Source organism: Squalius cephalus (assembly GCF_949319135.1).
Source record: "Squalius cephalus genome assembly, chromosome: 20".
NCBI classification, from domain to species: domain Eukaryota; kingdom Metazoa; phylum Chordata; class Actinopteri; order Cypriniformes; family Leuciscidae; genus Squalius; species Squalius cephalus.
The window spans coordinates 12,698,924-12,719,090 of record NC_137141.1 but is presented as its reverse complement, the minus strand read 5'-3'; the positions used below and the strand labels follow the sequence as shown (position 1 = coordinate 12,719,090).

The 20,167-nt window shown below is 37.3% G+C and overlaps 1 protein-coding gene across 1 annotated transcript in view; it reads left to right on the top strand.

The window, feature by feature from the left end:
- The window catches only part of arid4a (AT-rich interactive domain 4A), a 30,229-nt gene extending 10,095 nt beyond the window's left edge, over positions 1–20,134 (top strand). Inside the window, exons 12-25 of the mRNA XM_079854210.1 lie at positions 3,907–3,979; positions 4,214–4,308; positions 4,683–4,780; positions 5,459–5,714; positions 6,607–6,872; positions 8,926–9,105; positions 9,553–9,637; positions 9,739–9,916; positions 13,421–13,483; positions 14,059–15,240; positions 15,414–15,518; positions 15,912–16,118; positions 17,926–18,072; positions 18,318–20,134. Coding sequence (XP_079710336.1) covers positions 3,907–3,979; positions 4,214–4,308; positions 4,683–4,780; positions 5,459–5,714; positions 6,607–6,872; positions 8,926–9,105; positions 9,553–9,637; positions 9,739–9,916; positions 13,421–13,483; positions 14,059–15,240; positions 15,414–15,518; positions 15,912–16,118; positions 17,926–18,072; positions 18,318–18,421 — 3,039 coding nt within the window. The 3' untranslated portion in view covers positions 18,422–20,134. The remainder of the gene's footprint in view (positions 1–3,906; positions 3,980–4,213; positions 4,309–4,682; positions 4,781–5,458; positions 5,715–6,606; positions 6,873–8,925; positions 9,106–9,552; positions 9,638–9,738; positions 9,917–13,420; positions 13,484–14,058; positions 15,241–15,413; positions 15,519–15,911; positions 16,119–17,925; positions 18,073–18,317) is intronic.
- Positions 20,135–20,167: the final 33 nt, after the last annotated feature.

Genomic DNA, 20,167 nt, shown 5'->3' with positions numbered 1-20,167 from the left:
ATTATAAGGCCAGCATGTGAAAAGATAAGTGGAAACATTTGTTGGAAATGATGGGTTGCTTTTTCTTTTTAATTAATTGTTTCCTCAGAAAGCCTGGGCTAGAATTCTGTTTAGAATAAGGATGTGCAAAACAATATATTTTTTTTTTTTTACAATCAACTAGTTGCAGACTAAACTTTGTTCGTAGTCTTAAATTTGTTCACCCATAAATGAAAAAAAAAAAATCATTATTTACTCCATGCAACTACCATTTTGTTGCTTCAGAAAGTTCATAAAGAGATCATAAATCTAATCCATATGAATCGAGCACCTGTTGTTTTTTTTTAGTTTTTTTTTTTTATATATATATAGTTAGTAAAGCACGGCTCGGCCACACATGCGATTTAAAAGCGAGGTGTAAAAGAGGGAAAAACTCCAAGTGACCAATCCTGATTGGCGACGTCACTACACGCATTCTACCAGCATGGTTTTCTACCAGAATTCCTGGTCAAGAAAGGATTGTAATCGTGCTGTGCCGTACCAGGCTCAAGTGGAAACATAACTGGAACCATTCCTTACCGTTTTTAGAACTGTTCGGCCCCGACAGTGGAAAAGCGGCTTTAAAATGCGGTTGTGACTTCAGCTGTTTGATTCAATGAACATATTTAAGCTGCTACTTGAATCTTCTGAATTATCAAAACCTTTCAGGAATCACACTTGTAAGCAATTGCTGTATCGTAAAAAGTGACTGCGAACGCAGCCATTGTAAAACGCCTTTCCTAATTAGGCCTACACTGCATAAACCTTATCTGTCATAAATAGTAGGCTATTTATGTCTATTATCTGTCATGATTAGTTACGGTTATTATTTATTGGTAAATTAACCAAAGGATTAATCATCTATTCAGAAAACATTAAATGTGTCATGTACAGTTACGAGGTTTGTAACAGTTACCCTGTTACAGGGGTGAAATTGTTCATCCTGGCCTCAAGAGGGCAACAAAGACAGGAAATGGTTTTAAGGTTGCAGGTAGCATAGAGGAAGAGAGGTGGAAGCATGGTGATGGAATGGGTTGAACGAGGGTGAAAAAAGGCTGGAGTCACATTGTGTTTAAGGACGTTTGCAGAGAAGCTCACAGAGGACTCTGTAATGGGGCTTTAGAGGAGAAAAGAGAGTTGTTGATATCTACTACTTACCTGTGTTGGATTACGCAAGTGAAATTATTTGAAGTTATTGCATATCTTCACTGCCCGCTGGGTCATTGCAAAGACTGGGACTTTCTACAACATTCAGATAAGATGATTTGCCTTAAAGACTGTATTTCTTTTTTCATACTGCAGTTACACCTTCCATACCTCTTTTTGCCTGTTTTTGTTTATTTGTGTTGCAGTGGTTTGGGGAGTATTGTTATATTATCCTGGGTACTCCATTCCATCAGGAAACACCATATTTTCTGTAGCAACACTTTATTATTTTGGGTTTAAGTTTGATTTTTATATTTGTTTGTTTCCAGTATTGAGCTTGGTTATTTGCAATGTTGTCTTGGGTTTCATCAGTATGGTTATTGTTATTGGTATCATTCAGTTTCAATACTATTTGTTTTCACTCCCTTATTGAGACTCTTAGTTATTATGAAAAAGTGATTTCCCCTTTTTAAGTAACTTAAAGTCTATGAAACAAAAAGGCGAGACAGTTACAGGTTTTTAGGCAAAATTTACAGTCTTTCAGCTGTTTGCAATGAACAAATCAAGCAAAAGTAATTGAAATGGCTCAACACATCAAATGTTTAAGTGGTTTCCCCAAATTCAACTGAAAATGCAACTTTTAAGGACTTCTGCAGTCTCAAAATTATTCAACCCCTCAATGGCAAGTATCTTTAGTACTTAGTAGAACACCCTTTTGCTGTTATGACCTGCTGCAAATGAGATGTATAACCAGACACCATCTTCTGGCAGCGTTTGAGGAACCTTAGCCCATTCCTCATGAGCAATGGTCTTCAGTTCTTAACTTTTTGGGACCATTCTTTTGACTTATTTCTAGCATGCATTTAAACTTGACACACAACAAACTTAGCCAGTTCAGATATTTCATGTTCTAGCTCAAGCACACCTGGTGCAACTAATGAAGCCCTTGCATCGTTTTGTGCTGTTGTGAGCGATTCTATTCAGGGGGTTGAATAATTTTGAGACTGCAGAAGTCATTTTAAAAGTTGAATTTGGGGAAACTACTTGAAGCATTTGTTGCCGAGCTATTTCAATTACTTTGGTTTGATTTGTTCATTCCAAACTGCTGAAAGTGTAAATGTTGCCAATAAACCTGATTTGCAATGGGGTTTGAATAATTTGTATTTTATTTGTATAATTTTATACCTACAACCAAGTGCATTTTAATTACAGTAGTAACTGTAAAGTGTGTATATTAATATAATTACTAAGCTCTTACCAGGTAACATTTAAGTCAGTGTATTTTTAATTTTAATTTAGTGATTATAACTTCTGCGTTACTTTTGTTTTTAGATTGTAATGTTTTTAGAATTTAATGTGATTTTTCAGGTTTTCTTTTTTTGTCTTTAGCTGATCACAAGCCTGACTAAAACATTTTAAAATGTCATTGTGTCCTTTACCGCTATTTTGTCTATACTTGTATGCTGCTAGTTTAATCCCATTCAGAAACGAATTACGTTTATGAGCTGGTTCTTTTTAATAAATCAAAAAATGTTTATGAATCTGTAGGAGTGGTTGATAAACTAATCTCACTTTCAGTCACGTCCAACTCTGACAACTTCTATGGTGGTGTTCTGCATTTAGTAAGACTTAAATTGGTGCAATTACTGACTTGTTCTTATGACAAATGTGTAGCCTAATTTAAGATACATTCCACAACATACTTTGTTTCTAATAAGTTATTTATTTTTATCAAATAAATTGAGTAAAATAGGACTAATAATGTTCAAATTAAAAGTCTGTATATAAGAATTGCATTTCGTTTCTCCGATAATACTTTCTCTTAATTTAGTTAAAAGAATTGTTTAGGGCTGGCACGATTCCTCAATGGTTAAATTTGAGTACTCTATTTAAAAAAATCCTCACTTGCAATTTGTCTGTGAGTAACCATTCACAGTAAATGCTGCTCCACATGAAATGTTATTTACATGCATGGCGTGAATCTCAAACTCCATCTCTGCATATGCTGTTTTATAAGTTTGGGTTGCTTATGACGTTCATCTGGGAATTTCATCAGATTTCTAACGTTAATCATTTATAAACATATATCAAAACTGATGGCTTTCTAAATATGTGAACGGTTCATCGTGATTTCAAAACTTGCTCTGAGTTTACATGTTTTGATGTCCACATATTCTTGTTAAAGAAATTACAGTGGCTGTAGAATTTCTATCATAAAGAAGTTGCCAAATATTAAAGATAAGTGAACATTTAAATTAAATGTCTTTTGGCCAATATTAAACAAGGATTTGATCTGCTGTAAAGTGTAATAATCACCAGGCCATTGGCGCACTGTTATATTTGCGCATTTGTTACAATCCATAATGTACAAGATCATTGTTTATATTATGTATATTATATTATGTATTCTAACAGTGCTGTTCTATAAAACCATATGATTACTGCCTCATATTGCCTCATTGTTATTGCAGTATGTAGTTTACGTATTTTAAGTCATTTTAAATGCTATTGTTTGCTTAGCAGAATAGCTGAATTCCTCATGGTTTTTATTTTGCTGCTCTTTAAAAAAAAAAACGTTAAAGTGTTTGGTAATTGACCCTAAGTCAATGATCGATTAGATATCCACTGAGCAAACTGCTTTTTTTGTTGGTTATGTGAACTGGGTTTTAAAAAAGATGGCAAGATAATTCCATACTTGGTGAACTTCAAATTCAGACGTTGTACTTTCTTTCTCTTAATCAGCCTGATGATGAGCCAGACCCAGAGGAAAGGGACCACTTTCTACAGCAGCTTTACAAGTTCATGGAGGACAGAGGTAATGCCTGCACATCACCAGTTGAGTTGTAATCACTATTGGGAAAAAATTAAATGGGGATTAACAATCTTCATAGGGACAGCTAAACAGTGTATATCAAGGTGGATGTTTTTTTATAATCTTTGTGTGTGGCCTCAAAAGCTCAAATGCTTTTCACCCCATATAATCTCATGACCAGTTCTGCAGGGCACATTTTCAGTTTAACGCTTCTCTGCACCTTTGCTTTCCTTCCAGGGACTCCAATTAACAAACCTCCAGTGCTTGGCTACAAGGATCTCAACCTCTTCAAGCTCTTCCGACTGGTGTATATTCACGGAGGCTGTGACAGTGTGAGTGTTCTTAGCATTCCCACCATCTGTTTATTGTACTCTGCAAGTGGGAAGTGAGACCTTGCCAAAAATATGAAGCGAAAGTAACCACTATTGAATTCATGGAGTTCACAGAGCTGAACTGAGTTGAAAAATTGCTTGTTTATCAAAAGCATGTTCTGTAAAAGTTATTTAGGGTAATTATATTTGGAAGTTTGGAGGGGTGATAATTGGGGAAACCGGTTTTGCTTTTTCGAGTGATGTCATGTTTCTCTAAGCTATCTTGATCCCTGGGTGCGGTAGACAGATGACACTACCAACTCTGTGCAGCAAGAATTAATGCTTTTAGTCATCAAAAAGACTTGTGAAATGAGATGGTTTGTTTTGTTTTTTAGATTGAGAGCGGATCTATTTGGAAACAGATCTACATGGATCTCGGCATCCCGGTTCTGAACTCTGCTGCCTCATACAATGTGAAAACAGCCTACAGAAAGTAAGTGCATGCTCTCACAATTCCTGCTGTGCAGGACTATATTTGATTACTCAGCAGCCAGTGTTCTTTTTGTGGCGTTGGCAAATGGAGACAATTTTCCATTTTCGAAGGTGACTTTAGCTGAACTCTTACGATTATTAAAGAAATATTCTGGGTCATTTTCAACTTGATGTTTATGGGATGCATCTGTTGCATGCTGTTGATTACAACAGTATTTTGGACCCATCTTTCAGTGTAAACACATGAACAAAAAGCATGTTTACAGTAAATAAACTTTCCAATGAATGCCTTGCTGGCAAGTATGCAGTGCCACAAATAAACGTTTCAGATATGCAACTAAGTAGTAGTACATCAACTCACATTGTGGCCAGATTAAGAAAACAAAACAAGCCCTTTTGAAAATTGAAGGCTTGTTATAAGAGAATGGGGTCACATATGATGATACCAGAGAATGGTTTCGCAAATTTGACTGATGTCATGTGATGTTACATTTCTCTTGGCTGTCTGAATAACCTCTTCTTGAGTTCAATAAAACATTTGGAGAAGCCCAATATAAACGCATGTACAAGACTTTGCAGAACATCAACATTGTTGAAAATAACCCAGAATATTATTTTAATAATTATGTTTGTTGGTGATAAAATAATACATTTACTTATCCTTTGGCCTGAACCTCAGGTATCTGTACGGATTTGAGGAGTACTGCCGTTCGGCTCAGATCCAATTCAGGACGGTGCACCACAACGAGCCGCGGCCAGACAGGCAGCCAGAAGCGCAGAGCGTTAAGACTGTGAAAAAAGAGAGTGAAGACACAGATGAGATGATGCTGCAGGTTACAGCGGAGCCTGGAACCAGCGAGGACAAACCTGTGGCAGACGCTGATGAGTCAGATGCCGAGAGTGAAAAAGGATGCAAAGATATCTGCTCACCCAGGGTGAGTGTCTGTCTGTCTGTCTGTTAGGCTGCTCTCAGGATGTGGGATTTTAATGCTCAATGACCTGCCAGCTACAGAGCAATAATACTTGCATTCAAAGTGTTTTTGTCCTTGAATGAGTTTGAGGAAATGCACATGATGATACTAGAGAATGGTTTCGCTTTCATGGCCTGATGTCATGTGATGATACACTTCTCTTGGCTGTCTGATCCACCTCTTTGACTTTAAATTGATTTTAAGGGCATGTCTGTTATTTAGGGTTTTTAAACCGGTAAGCATCCTGCATTTAAAAGAATAGTTCTCACTGTCATGTCGTTTGAAAACTATTACTTCCTTCTGTGGAACACAAAAAAAGAAATTAATCATTGGTCCAAGCTGCCTGTTCCATACAAGTGAATGCTGGCCATAACTGTCAAGCAAGATTTTCATTGAAAAATGTAAATTTCAACATTTTTCTCACACAAAGTTGTCAGCTACCTTTGGAGGACTCAGAATGCAGCACATGACTTGTATGGACCACTTTTTGAGGTGCTTTTATGATGTTATTTGTTTAAATATACAAACTATCAAACCTCATTCTTGTGCACATTTAAAAAATTAATGGTAGTATTCAAAACTTGTGGTGAACTATTCTTTTAATATGTTAATTTCTGAGCATATAAGCATTTAGTCACTTACTAAGGCATTTCATTATGCTGCAATTATACCTAAGGTGTTTGTGCTGCTCACGTGAGTGTAATTAAATGATTATACTAGTTCTAGAATGTAGGATATAAGTTTTCTCTTTATAGACCGTGACATTCAATTAACTGGTTTTGTGCAAGGAGCTTCGCCTTTATAAATTGTGAGAAACTAGCTAAAACATCTTGGTTGTATGTCTGTGACCCCTCAGGGCCGGCGGCGGTGTACGTTGACCCCTGTGAAAGTAGAGGTGAGGGAGCCTGTGAAGCAGGAGAAATCAAAGGAGGAAAAGAAAGAGGAGACGGAAGTTGGAGGAGAAAACAGCGGAGAGGAGCAAAAGGAGAAATCTGATGGGGAGACCCCCGGGAAACGCCGCAGTCACCGCCTCGACGAGTCTGATAAAGATACTGATGATGAAGAGCAGGAGGATGATGAAGATGAGGAGGAAGATGGCGAGAGATCCAGACTCAGGGACCGGTACGTCAGCATCATCTATGCTTAACCTGTTAAATGTGTGGCTGTCCTGATGAACTGATTTATGTTCATGATATTCTTCCAAATGTCATTTAAATTGAATGAAAACTGTCATTCATGTGATTAGGCTTGAAACTTTGGAATTGAACCTGTTCCAGCAGAGTCAAAAATGATGATACCAGAGAATGGTTTCGCTAACTTCACTGATGTCATGTGATGTTACACTTCTCTTGGCTGTCTGATTAACTTCTGCGTTTAAACAGAAGAATTGTTAAAAGTATTCATTAGTGAATTTGAAGCTTAGACTTTTGAGACATTTCTTTAAAGGGGCCATATTTTTCACTTTTCAAGCTTTTTTTCTTACTTGATGCCAATTATAAACAATTTTGTTTTAATTTCGACTTCAAATGTAATACTTTAGTTTTACAAAACCATGTTCCACCCTCTCTCTGACCCTTAAATTAATCTGTGTTTGCTGAGGAGGTCTAAACAACAGGAGAAAAGAAAGATTTTTCTCCAGGTATTATATATATGGATGTGACTGAGGAAATTTTCGCTTTTAAATGGCTAATTTGAAAACGAACGTAAAATGTGCACGGCCACACGGGCATTCATAACAGTGCGGAGCAGAGCTTGCATTTTCAATTAATTCCCATGGAAATTGATCTTCCATTGGAATGAACTGAAAATGCTTGCTCCGCTCGCTCCTTGCCAGTGGACACGCAATGTTATGAATGCCCGTGCGGCCATGCGCATTTCATTTTTCCACATATCTGCATGCTCAGGTGAAAAAAATCTCTGCGCTGACAAATGTTGCAGGGGCAAAGATAATAAGTGTGCTATGCGAAGTTTCTAACAGCAATTTGTGTTTTCTGTTCTTAAACCAGTCTCCCTCTATGAAACGACTTAAAGCAAGCACATCTCGATCATTTTGCTATCTGATAAAGTATCTCGGCTCACTCGAGGGACAGCTGCACTTGCCTGTAGTCGTTAATGCAGTGATGGACAGCTGTCTTTCCTCATTCGATTGCTGTTTGGATTTCATGTGATTTTTTTCATTGTGGTGATGGTGGTGATGATATGACTCAGTTTCATTAATTTGATCAAAAGTAATTCCATTTTTAAGATCATTTAGTAAGATCATTTTCATTCCCGTAATTCCAAACTTCGCAAGGCAGAGGACAACATTATGTGATCGAATATAATAAACGTATTAAACGCGCTCCACAGCGCCACCGAGTGCATTCAGTTATAACTGCGAGTTATAGTGCTTGGGATTCATCATGGATTCACTGTATTTATGGCCAGCAAAGCAATGTAGTACATTTTTAATAGTATTTTTATTTTCAAATAATAATTACAGATCGACTATTCGTGCACACCCCTAAATAAAAATAAATAAAAAAATAAAAAAAATAAAAATATATATATATATATATATGTATGTGTGTGTGTGTATATATGTATGTATATGTATCTATATCTCACAAACACACACACACACACACACACACACACACACACACACACACACACACACACACACACACAAATAACAATGGTAGGCTACCATTCAATAAACATGCATGAAGTGTTAAACAAGAAGGGTATAGCTTTATGAAAAAGAAAAAAACTCCAGTCTTCAATGTTATGTGATCCTTCAGAAATCAATCTAATATTCAGATTTGCTGCTCAAGAAACATTTCTTCTTATCAATGTTGAAAATAGTTGTCCTGCTTAATATTTCTGTGGGTACAATGATACTTTTTTTTGTTTAGGATTATTTGATGAATAGAATACTTCAAATAAATGCTTTTCTTTTGAACAGTTCTTTTATAAGATTATAAATGTCTTTACTGCCACTTTTTTATCAATTTAATACATCCTTTACTTTTCACTTACTGACACCAAACTTTTGAATGGTAGTGTATGTTTATATAGTAAATCAAACTCTTATTTCAGAGGAACAAGAAAAGTTCTGTTTTCCATGATATGAATAATCCTTCAAAAAAATCTCTCTGTGGAGGAAGAGCATAATCATTTGTTTGTTTGACAGTGATGAGAGGGAGGAGGGTGACTGCTGTGAGGATTCTGAGCACTCTTTGACCGGCACTAAAGTCAAAGTGAAATATGGCAAGGGGAAGACACAGAAGATCTATGAAGCTAACATCAAGAACACAGAGACCGATGATGGAGAGGTTCTTTACCTGGTGCATTACTACGGCTGGAACGTTAGGTGAGGCATTGATGTGACTGCCTTTTTGACATTTTATTTACTTGTTTGAATACTATACTTAATAAATAATGACTTGGGTACATGAGAACGTCATACTGAAAATTGAACGCTCGTTTATGAGAATGGGGTGTAAGATGATGATACCAGAGAATGGTTTCGCTATCTCGACTGATGTCATGTGATGTTACACTTCTCTTGGCTGTCTGATTAACCTCTGCTTCAGTTCTCACATTTGTTATAATGGACTTTTAGCCTGTTACCATTAGAGATTCCAAAATATGAAATTTAATTGGGTAATTTTCTAAATTCTCAGACAGCGTGCATTACCTGTTCTGTGTTCATTTGAAAGTATCTGAATTGTTTGTGAAGACTGAATGGATTATTTATTGTTCACCATGTGTGTGTGATGACAATAATATTCAAGAGGGTATTTTGTCTCTGAAACAGATATGATGAATGGGTCAAGGCAGATCGAATAATATGGCCTGGAGATAAGGGTGGAACAAAGAGAAAACAAAAGAAAAAAATGAAGGTGAGTGACAATCTATCTTTAAAAAAACCCAACAAAAACAAGACTTATCTTTTTAGAACCTTGGAAAAAAAAATATATTTGCATGCTCTCCTTCACCACAGAATAAAGAGGATGGAGAGGAGGATAAGACCAAACTGGGGATACGGCGAGGTCGTCCTCCACTTAAATCTACCCCTCCCAGCACCTCCCGCAGTCTGTCCAAGACCCCCAGCAGCGAGGGTCGATCCAGCAGCAAGAACTCACGGCCCGCAGATGCCTCTGCCCTGCCAAATGGAGATAGTAAGACTGTCCACTGTCCATATCAAAAGCTGTGTGCATAACTTGTGTGATACTGTAGCTAAAGTTCAGGTCCGGAAACTGGAAGGGTGCTGGTGACAAAATCATGAAGCCATTTTGTGCGCCTTCCTGTCACAAGTCACAGAAACCAGCCTTTTGCCATTTAATGACAAACTTTCTTGTTTCTGTGGTAAGATTAATGGCTTTGTGGGTTAGGGCTGTGCAAAAATATCGATACAGCTAACTATCGCGATATTTTTTTTCACGATAGTGTATCGATATTTCAACCTCTAGTATCGATATTTAAAAAAAAAAAAAAAAAAAAAAAAAAAAAAAAAAAAAAATTTTCCATCAAATCCCTCTGTGTGCGTCAAACGACCTCCTCCGCCGCTGCTGTAGTTGTCGCTGACTCACGACAGTTGTCAACTGTCACTCAACTGTCCAGTTGTATGAGGCGCCGGACTGGACAAAAGCGAAGCGATCTGCGCGAGCGAGCAACAGAGCTCGAGAGAGACCGAGTGTATCCGCGCGCGAGAGAAACCGAGTGTGTCTGCGTGCGAGAGAAACCGAGGGTGTCTGCGTGCGAGAGAGACCGAGTCCGAGCATTAGTATTGGACTGGTACATACATAGTAATATAATTACTATATAAGAGGCATGGAAGTTCGATTAATGGAGAACAATAATCAGTGCAAACGTCTTGTTTTGAACTATTGTTTAATAAATATAAATAATTCGAGCACATAAACTTCCATATGGAGGATTAAATAAGATTGAATGTATGTAGTAATAATATATAAATATAAGAGGCATGGACGTTCGATTAATGGACAACAATATAAATAAAAACAACAATTAAATTATTATAAACAATAGTTCAAAACAAGACGTTTGTAGTACTGATTATTGCTGTCCATTAATCGAACTTCCATGCCTCTTATAGTATATAATATTATGTACCAATTAGGCTACTAATGCTGGGGCACACTCCGTCTCTCGCGCACTGTCGCTCGCGCACGCAGACACACTCGACACAATGCAAATACCTTTGCGAATAAATTGGAATTTAAGTTTTTGTCTGCTGAGTTATCAATATAATGTGATACACATACCAGAATACCCCAGGTGGTACATAAAAAGTTGTATATTCAGCTCTATTTCTTTCTTTTTTATTACATTTTTGATTAAAAAAAATAAAAATTGCAATATATCGCAATATGTATTGTATTGTATCGTGATATATCGTATCGTGACCCATGTATCGTGATATGTATCGTATCGTGAGGCCCTTGCCAATACCCAGCCCTATTGTGGGTTTTGTTTAACATTACTACTGTTATAAGTTACACTTATATTTATGCATTTGATAGTGGGCCTGCATGATTTGGGAAAAAAATGTAATTGTGTTATTTTTGGTGGGTAAAATTGCGATTTGCGTTTTTTTTTTGTGTATCAATAGGCTAAAGAGCACTTACACTATTTTTGCCTATGGTTCAAAAATACCATAGCAAAAACTAGCCTAACTAATATAAATTTCAAGCATTATCAAAGACAAGTAAACACAAATAAAAAATTAGCAACCGCTACAAATAAATACTACTGAACAGATACGATTAAAAATAGTTTTAAGATTTTCAAGTCTTTAGGTTCAGAAACTAATCAAATGTAAAATGCCACTGCACTTTATAAAATTTACATTACAAATATAGTAACAGGTTATTCAGTCAAGAATGAGTGAATTTTCTCTGTCTTTTGTTGATTAGTGTTATAGACGACAGCAGGACTATTAGGCTGCTGTCACTTTAAGAGCTGCACGGGTCCATTCAAGGGCGAGACGAGTCGCGTGCTGTTGTTGTTTGATTAGTATTAAGGGCACATACGGCATTAGATTTATTACGCACTGTCCCTTTATGCACATCTGATATTCTCACAATTCACAACTGTTTACATTCTGTAAAGACATAAGCGACTGTGTTTATGTGAATACTCTCCAAAATGGACATTTAGGCATAATGTTGTGTATTTGTCCATTCAGACGCAAAAGAGAGCTCAATTCAGTACTCGCACGCTGTATAGCTGTCTGTGCACGCCTGCATGCTACCGGTGTGTGTGCACATAAAACCGTACCGAATAGAGCTCTCTTTTGCGTCATCACTCTTATTCAGATCTATACATATGTCTGCTCTTCTCTTTCTCCCAGACTTTTAAATTTTTTAATGTTTTATGAAACATGCATCAAGGCATGCCAACTCATGTCCCGCCGGGTAGATCAGCACGTTACAGTTCAAATGTGTGCATCTACCACAAACGAAATCTGACTGGATCTCTTCCCAAATCGTCCCTACCCAACATTTTCGTCTAGTTTTTCTTAGTTGATGAAAATGTCAATAGATTTTCATCAGTTTTTGTCATTTAAAATGTTTTTTATTTAGTTATATAGTCTCATTTTTGTCTGTGAAATTACAAAATGAACACTGGTGTGCGACACAAACAGCGCTTGAGTCTTTTGCGCTTGAATGGTTTAAATCACATTAAAATGCCCACGCAGGAACCGATAAGCGGAATCAAAATAGTTTCTTATCGAATCGTCGTTTCTTGGAAATTTGGAACCAGATCTAAAATGAAACTGGTTCTCTATCCGTCCTCTAGAAGTGTTTTGGGTAGGTCTAACACTATTCAGTTTCTGTAGTATTTCTGAATACTAAAGTAATCAAATGTTAAATAACACTGGATAGTCTTTTAGTCCTGTATAAATGAAATACATTGGCTATTAATCTTGATTCCTCACCATTAAAGCTGTATGTTGTTGTTTTATCAACATTAATGACAGACATTGCTGCTGTCACTTATAGAGCTAGTGCACGGATCCATATTACGTTTTCTTTATCAACTGCTTATGTTTATTAAAGACATAACCGACTGTGTTTACGAGGATACTCCATTAAAGCGCTTTAATCCTTGAAAAAGTACTGAGTTTTGTTACTCGCCAGCTGTATGTGAGGCAGCTTTACTGTATGTATGTGCGCAGAGAAAAACATCAACATTGAGTGAACAATATAGTTTTACAACATTAATTAATGTTTGTGAATATTATTTAATACGAACACTTCATGTTTGTTCACTTCATTGTGCATTAAATAATGTTAACAGATAAAACTTTTGATTTTAAAAATATATTTTACCCCAAGGAGAATAATTGCTACAGTATATAACTATTGTTTATTGTTAGGTCATTTTTATCCAATGTTATCTAACAAATGGAATCTTATTGTAGAGTGTTTTTAATACTACAGTTTCCATCTTTGCAACCCTGATATACACTTTAATATATTTAAATTTAATCTAAATTAAGCTTTGATACCGAAATTGGTACAGAGAACTATGTATTTTTGAAATTTTGGTACCGTGACAACACTAGTGGATAATTTTTGCCTGTATGTATATTTCTTGGGAATCAATCCCATGATCTCGGCTTGTGCTCAAACTTACTTTTTAAAATATTTGTGCAGGTACCCCTCGGCGGCGAACAAGGAGAACTTCTGGGATGTATGATTCTGATAGAGGATCTAATGGTAAGAGCAACTTTTTGAGTCAATAGAAAAACAACAACTGCTGAAATTGATTGCTTTTCTTTTTTTGCCACCTTGCTTTAAAACACATTTTTGAAAAATGTAAAGGATTGTATTTTCTTTTTTTGTATATTTTAGAACTTCTCTAAAGTTCTAATGTTTATTCTAGATTTTTTCAATATAAATTAAAGGCCAGCTGTAATATGGAAAATAAAGTGCTTGTAATTTGTACATGACAGACAAATACAAACCAGTGAGCTCATGCTGAAGTGCATGGCTTGACGTGTCACATGAAATTGTTTAAAACATTTACATCACTTAACAAGTTTGTAACTGTCTTTTTCCTGCCCCCTTTTCGAACCATTGGTTTTTTAATCCAGGTGTTTTTTTGTTTGTTTGTTTTTTTGTTTTTAACCGTTGGCTCAAAAAGCACAGATAATTACTTATCTTGTCCAGTACATATGTGTATCTTTAGTTTTAAGTATAGTTTACAGCTTTATGATGGCTAAATTTTATATATCTTCATAATTTTGAATTTCAAATAATCGTATATTTTATTTAATTTTTCACATTTTTAGATTCAGGGAACTCTTCAGATGATAGTGAGTGCGAGGAATCTCCTGAGAAGAAGCTGGAGTGGACCGAGAGAACTGATTCACCCTTGACAGCAAAACAACTGGAAGCTGAGGATCTCTCGGAGGAGAGCACAATGCCAGAACCTGATCAGACTGAGACTGAGCCTGAATTACCCAGCAGCCCACAGGAGATGCCCAACTTTAAGGAGAGTGAGTGTAAACCCGAGGAAGATACATCCCGGCTCCCTGTTGAGTCTGATGACGGATCTCCAAAACCAAGAGCAAAGAAGCCTCGTTTGAAAGAACCAGGATCAGAGACACAAACACCCGCGGCTACTAATCACACAGAGACAGAAGAACCCTCCACTCCTCCACGGCCTTTGAAGAAATCCCAGGAAACGCCGCATAACAGTCCCGTAGAGAGAATAAAGCAGACGGTGACAGCCGGTTCAGACACGGACTCTGCGACAGAGGACATCGTGCCTCCAGAGCGAAGCAGCGCAGTGAAACGCAAAATCAATGAACCGCGAACGCCGGAAAAGAAAATTCGCCTTGACAGAAAAGAAGAACCCAAAGCGCTTTCTCCAGTTAAAACACCACTGACAGAGAACAAACCTGAGCCTGAGAAGAGGGCCGAGGAGAAACCCGAGGAACCCTCTACTCCAACACTATCATCTCCCAGCAAAGATATCGAGATGAAATCTGAGATGCCTGCTCTTACCAGAGAGGTGCTCCTCAAGGTAGAACCTCCATGCCCAAGGCTGGAGGATCCAACAACAGCCACAAATGAGGAAATGATGCCTCAAATTGGCCCAGAGGCACTGGTCTGCCACGAAGTGGACCTTGACGATCCAGAGGAGAAGGAGAAACCCTCTGGTGAAGAGATACTGAAAATGATGGAGGAAGAGAAAGCTCAGCCTGAGCCTCAGCCTCTGGAGCCTTCTGACCACCTTCCTCATGTCCTGGTTGCAGTGGGACCTCCACGTCTGTTTTCCCCATCCTCTACCCCCAGCCCGGACGAATCTCAAAGCACTAAGGGAGAGAGTGACGCAACCATTGAAGTGGACAGTGTGGCAGAATCACAGGAGGGTCTCGGGGAGAACGAGTCAACTCATAGCTTTGATGCTAGTGCAAGTTCGAGCAATTCCAGCATCTCACTACAGGATCGAGATGGAAAGGACAGAGGCAAGTTAAAGCTTGAGGACTGGTGCCTACTGTTGCCTGATGCTAATATAATCCACAATATATTGTTCATTATTAGATTTGCTTTTTTTTTATTACGATTTATTTTATTTTTTGCTTGATTATCCTTGTTCATGTTTATCTCATCTATTTGGTTACTAATTTGAATTTTTCAGGTCAAAAGAGGTTATTGGATTGCATTACCGGCTCTTCGGCCAAGAAGCAAAAACGCAGCCAGAAACGTTCAAGCGCTGTTTGTAAAACAGAGAAGAATGGAGCAGGTGAGTGTTTTGAAGTGTTTTTAAAGCTTTGGATGCATTTATAGATTGCTGTCAAAGTCTGTGTTATTTTTTTCTCTTAGTTCTATGCTATAAACTGATAAACTCCTAGAAGGTTAGGTCAGGTTTATTCAGTTATGTTTCATTAATATTGAAGTTATGTCAAAAAAGAACAGGGTCAAATATGATGATACCAGAGAATGGTTTCGCTAACTTGACTGATGTCTTGTGATGTTACATTTCTCTTGGCTGTCTGATTAACCTCTGCTTCAATTCTAATGTGTTCAGCAACATTTTAGCTTTAACTGTGTGTGAAGTGTATTGTTTGTGTTAGTCTGCTAATTTGATCGGATATGAGTCTGTTTTAATAACGACTGTCTCTCTGTATGTCCCCAGGTCACAGTAGTGACAGTGAGGACCTGCCTGCCATGGACAGCTCTAATAAGCTAACCCCAGTCAAGCACTCCAGCCTACCCAAGAGCCAGAAGCTTTCTCGATCGCCCGGTATGGTTTCTCCCAACAGTAAAGACATGGAGAAAGACAAGCACAAAGAGAAGCAGTCCATCCCTTCCCCCCGCACACACAAGTGGTCCTGCCAGTTGAGTGAGTGTAAAAACTTTTTAATTTGACACATTTTGGTTTTGTCTTCTCATGCTTTGCTGACTTCAGATGTTGACAAGTTCTCACTGTAACATTTTATAGTGATTCTCTCCACTTAATAGAAGGCAGTGTGCTGCCAATTGCCAGAATCCAGGCTATATTAAAATACTTTTTTCTGAGATGCAATTGATCCATACAGTTTTACTATTACTGTGTGCAGTGTAACTTTCGATATGCATTAAAGATGGGTTTATATATCAGAATAAAGATGCATTGGCTCGTTTTAAATCTTGGGAAATTCTGCTATACCGACAGGGCCGCTCACTCTGTCACAGCCACTAGTGGAGCTCATCAAGTCGGTTGCTAACAATCGGAGCACACTTTTCAAATGATCAATATCTATGTAGTTTGTGATATTAGCTCACTTTGTGGGAAAAGCATTCACTGTTGGCCTTTATTATTTGAGAAATGAAAACTTATGTTTGTTGAAAAGTTATGTAAAAGGTTATCACAAAGAGTCAAGTCTTGTAAAAGCATTGGATTGAAAACTTTGAAGGTTTAAAGTTAGGTCAGGTTTATTCAGTTATTTTTCAGTAAATATTGAAGAACATGGTCAAATATGATGATACCAGAGAATGGTTTCGCTAACTTGACTGATGTCATGTGATGTTACATTTCTCTTGGCTGTCTGATTAACCTCTGCTTCAATTCTAATGTGTTCAGCAACATTTTAGCTTTAGATTGAAAGCATTTGATTGAAAACATTGAAATTTCATTAAAGTGTGTGAATAATAGAAATTCAGTTCAAAATTGCCTTTCTTTAAATGCAGGTGTTCAGGTGCTCAAGTCGATTTTTTTTTTTTTTTTTTTTTGAAGGGACAAGTAAAAGAGAATTTTACTTGCCCGACAGGACAAGTAGCCTGATTAAAACGTCAATAACTAAAAAATAACTATGGAATCACTACAACAAGAGTGTTTTATTACAGTTATTGTAAGTTGCGATCGATAATGGCTAAATGTATTACTGGCGGTAACAGGGTTGTGCTGTTGAGGCTCGCACAGCCTCTTGAGGAGAAATGGAAACAAATGAGCGCAGTTCACAAAGAAACTCAGTTAACAACATACTGCTGAGAAAACTTAACATATGATACAGTTAAGCAACCTGACATGACGAGTGCTGTTTTCCTGAATACCATTACGACTGAAAATGTGACAGTTTTTATACAATAGTTCAATAAAAAGTTACAATTAAGTCACTTACATTTTAAGACACAATTTTGACTGTTTTTGTTCCGTTTCAGCAGCGAAAATAGTTCCAAACAAAGATCACAGCAGAACCATTACACATCTCACAGGAACACTCAACCTGGGGAAGCCCTTTAAAGTTGCACATTTGACAATATGCAGATTTAAATATATCAAAGCTGATGGGAATATTGCTTCAAGATAATTTTTTTTTTTTTTTTTTTCGGACAAGCAACTTTTTACTTGGACGTGCACAAGCACATGAAAAAGCTTAATGTCGAGCCCTGTTTTGAGTATTTCATTTGTGTAGTTAAAGCATGTACTCACTATACTCCTAATTACTAGAAGACAAAAAACTGCTCTTAAATTGGGTTTGGCCGAGGAAAATTTCAGTCCAAAAGATTTTTTTGTTGTTGCTTTAACCCCTGTACCCAGATGTCTTTTGGTGTACTCTAATGCCCATCCATACGAGTTGTAGCTGAAATGTCTGTCGTCTCATCTTTTTTTGTTGTTGTTGTAAACTTTACATCCTCTCCTGACTGGTTCCTGTCTTTGTTTTTCACAGCTGAGCTGGACAACATGTCAAGTACTGAGCGCATTTCATTCTTGCAAAAGAAGTTACAGGAAATCAGGAAATACTACATGTCACTCAAGTCTGAGGTGGCTTCCATCGACAGGAGGCGGAAAAGGTTAAAAAAGAAAGAAAGAGAAGGTAATTTATTTCATTTAATAATAATAATTTACCGGTATTACTTAATGATGAGAATAATGTAATTCTGATCAATTTAATTATTCTGTTTTAATATTATAATTATTTTTACCATTTATTTGAGCTGTTTATCAGGTTTAAAGAATTTGAAAACTATACTTAATGTTAGTCAAACCATGCAAATAGTTTTTGGGTTTCTCAATGTCTTTTCTTTTGCAAATGATTGACCCCTGACTTCTGATCAACAGTGTCCCACACCACAGCGTCCACATCATCAGGCTCGTCCGACACAGGCATGAGCCCGTCTTCAGCTTCCCCCACGCAGAACACTGTGGCCGTTGAGTGCAGGTGATGTCACGCCCGTGCCCCGTCCCGTCCCGCTCCACCTCTGCCTTCTCAGCATCCCGCATGCTGACGAGCCAGAGCAAGCAGCCAATAGCACTCGACTGCCCTCCGCCTCCACGCCTCCTCTGATCCCTATTGGCCACTCCCACCTTCTGCACTTTGTAAACTGATCCTGCCTCCTCTCGCTCGCTGTCGGCACCAGGGAAACGGACTCTACGTGAGGGTTGAATGTAATCCACGGAATCAAAGCTTACGATTTATCCATCCAGAATGAATACGACGGCACTTTTCGCTTCTCTCTACAAACGCTGAACAGAAACCTCCTCTTACTGCTTCTGCGCAGCAGGGACTGCTAATCAATCAGTTGTTCGTTCCTCTATCAGAACATGGTAAGAAAACGGTCTCGGATCCCTAGGTAATGGTCACCTTAACCAGCTGGATATGGTTATTCAAAGAAAGGTCAATTGTAGTGCGCTTGTTCCATCAGAACTGCCAAAGTACACGTGCTACAGCAGAGTGCCCTATTTTGGAAAAGTAGGACAAAGTCAATTGCAAAAGGGAATGTAGTTTACTGAAAACCGCAGCTGGCGTCTTCCACTTCTATCTTAGAATGTGAGCACAGAGAATTATGCAAAACCTATTTTTGTTGTCTCTTTTTAATAAAATAAGGAAATGGAAAAAAAAAAGTATAAAATGTTTACAGTGGAACACGAGATAAAACTGTTTTCAGTGGACTAATTTCCTTTGCAAGTGTATTTTGTCTTTTTATATGTAATTGCAGAGTTTTTATTTTAGTATGGAAAATTTCAAAAAGTATATATCGCAGCCGTGAAGTTATTTAATGAAAGATTTCTAGAGCTGAAATTTTTGTGTAAAATAAAGGTATTATCTTGCAACTTGTTAAATATATTTATTCAGTCCGTGGACAGCATTTTTGTATTTTTTACAAGATGAGAATCACAGTCGTCCCACATTCAGTTCGGTCGGTGGAGTAGAAGGAAAATGAGAATTTTGTGGGGTCATCTTGAACCTTTGAATGTGACGTCACAATTTGGGTAACTACTGTGCAGTAAACCGCATCTTCCCATGTTTTGTTCATTCATTTGGGCCCAAAGCTCCCTCGAGGGAACACCAGAAATTGGTGACCTGCTTTTTCCTCTCCATCTTTTTTTTTGTTTTTTTTTTGTCTTCCTGGTACTTTATAATTTAAACAATTATTCTCATTTTCATTTTGAGTTCTTGACCAATTGAATAAATTCGTTGCTTCTCTCACCAGTATGTTAAGCCCAGGGGTTTCTTACTGATTGTTCCTTTTGTAAATAGATCTTTCAAAAAACCATGTATTTGAAAAATACATTTTACACAAACTGTAAAAATGATTTATATTATTTTTTAAACAGTACATCTTTGTATATTAATTTCTTTTCTATGTCAAGTTGGTAGAAGCATTAGCACATCTTTTGACTGTATATAATCAACCATTTAGGAACCTAAACCCAAACCCAAGCTGTCTAGAGTGATGACTATGTTGAACACTTATTGCTGTAGGCATCTATCAATTCACTGCGATGAAATTGTGAAAACTTGCTTCCCTGTGACTTCAGTTTATTTACAGATTCCTGAATGAAGAAATGAAGGCATTAGGTTCCTGAGCAAAGCCATTGTATCATTATGTAAAATAAGAGGTCTCTCATTTCTAATAAAGTTTTGAAATATTCAGAAATATTCTTTCCTTTATTAACTGGTTGAACAT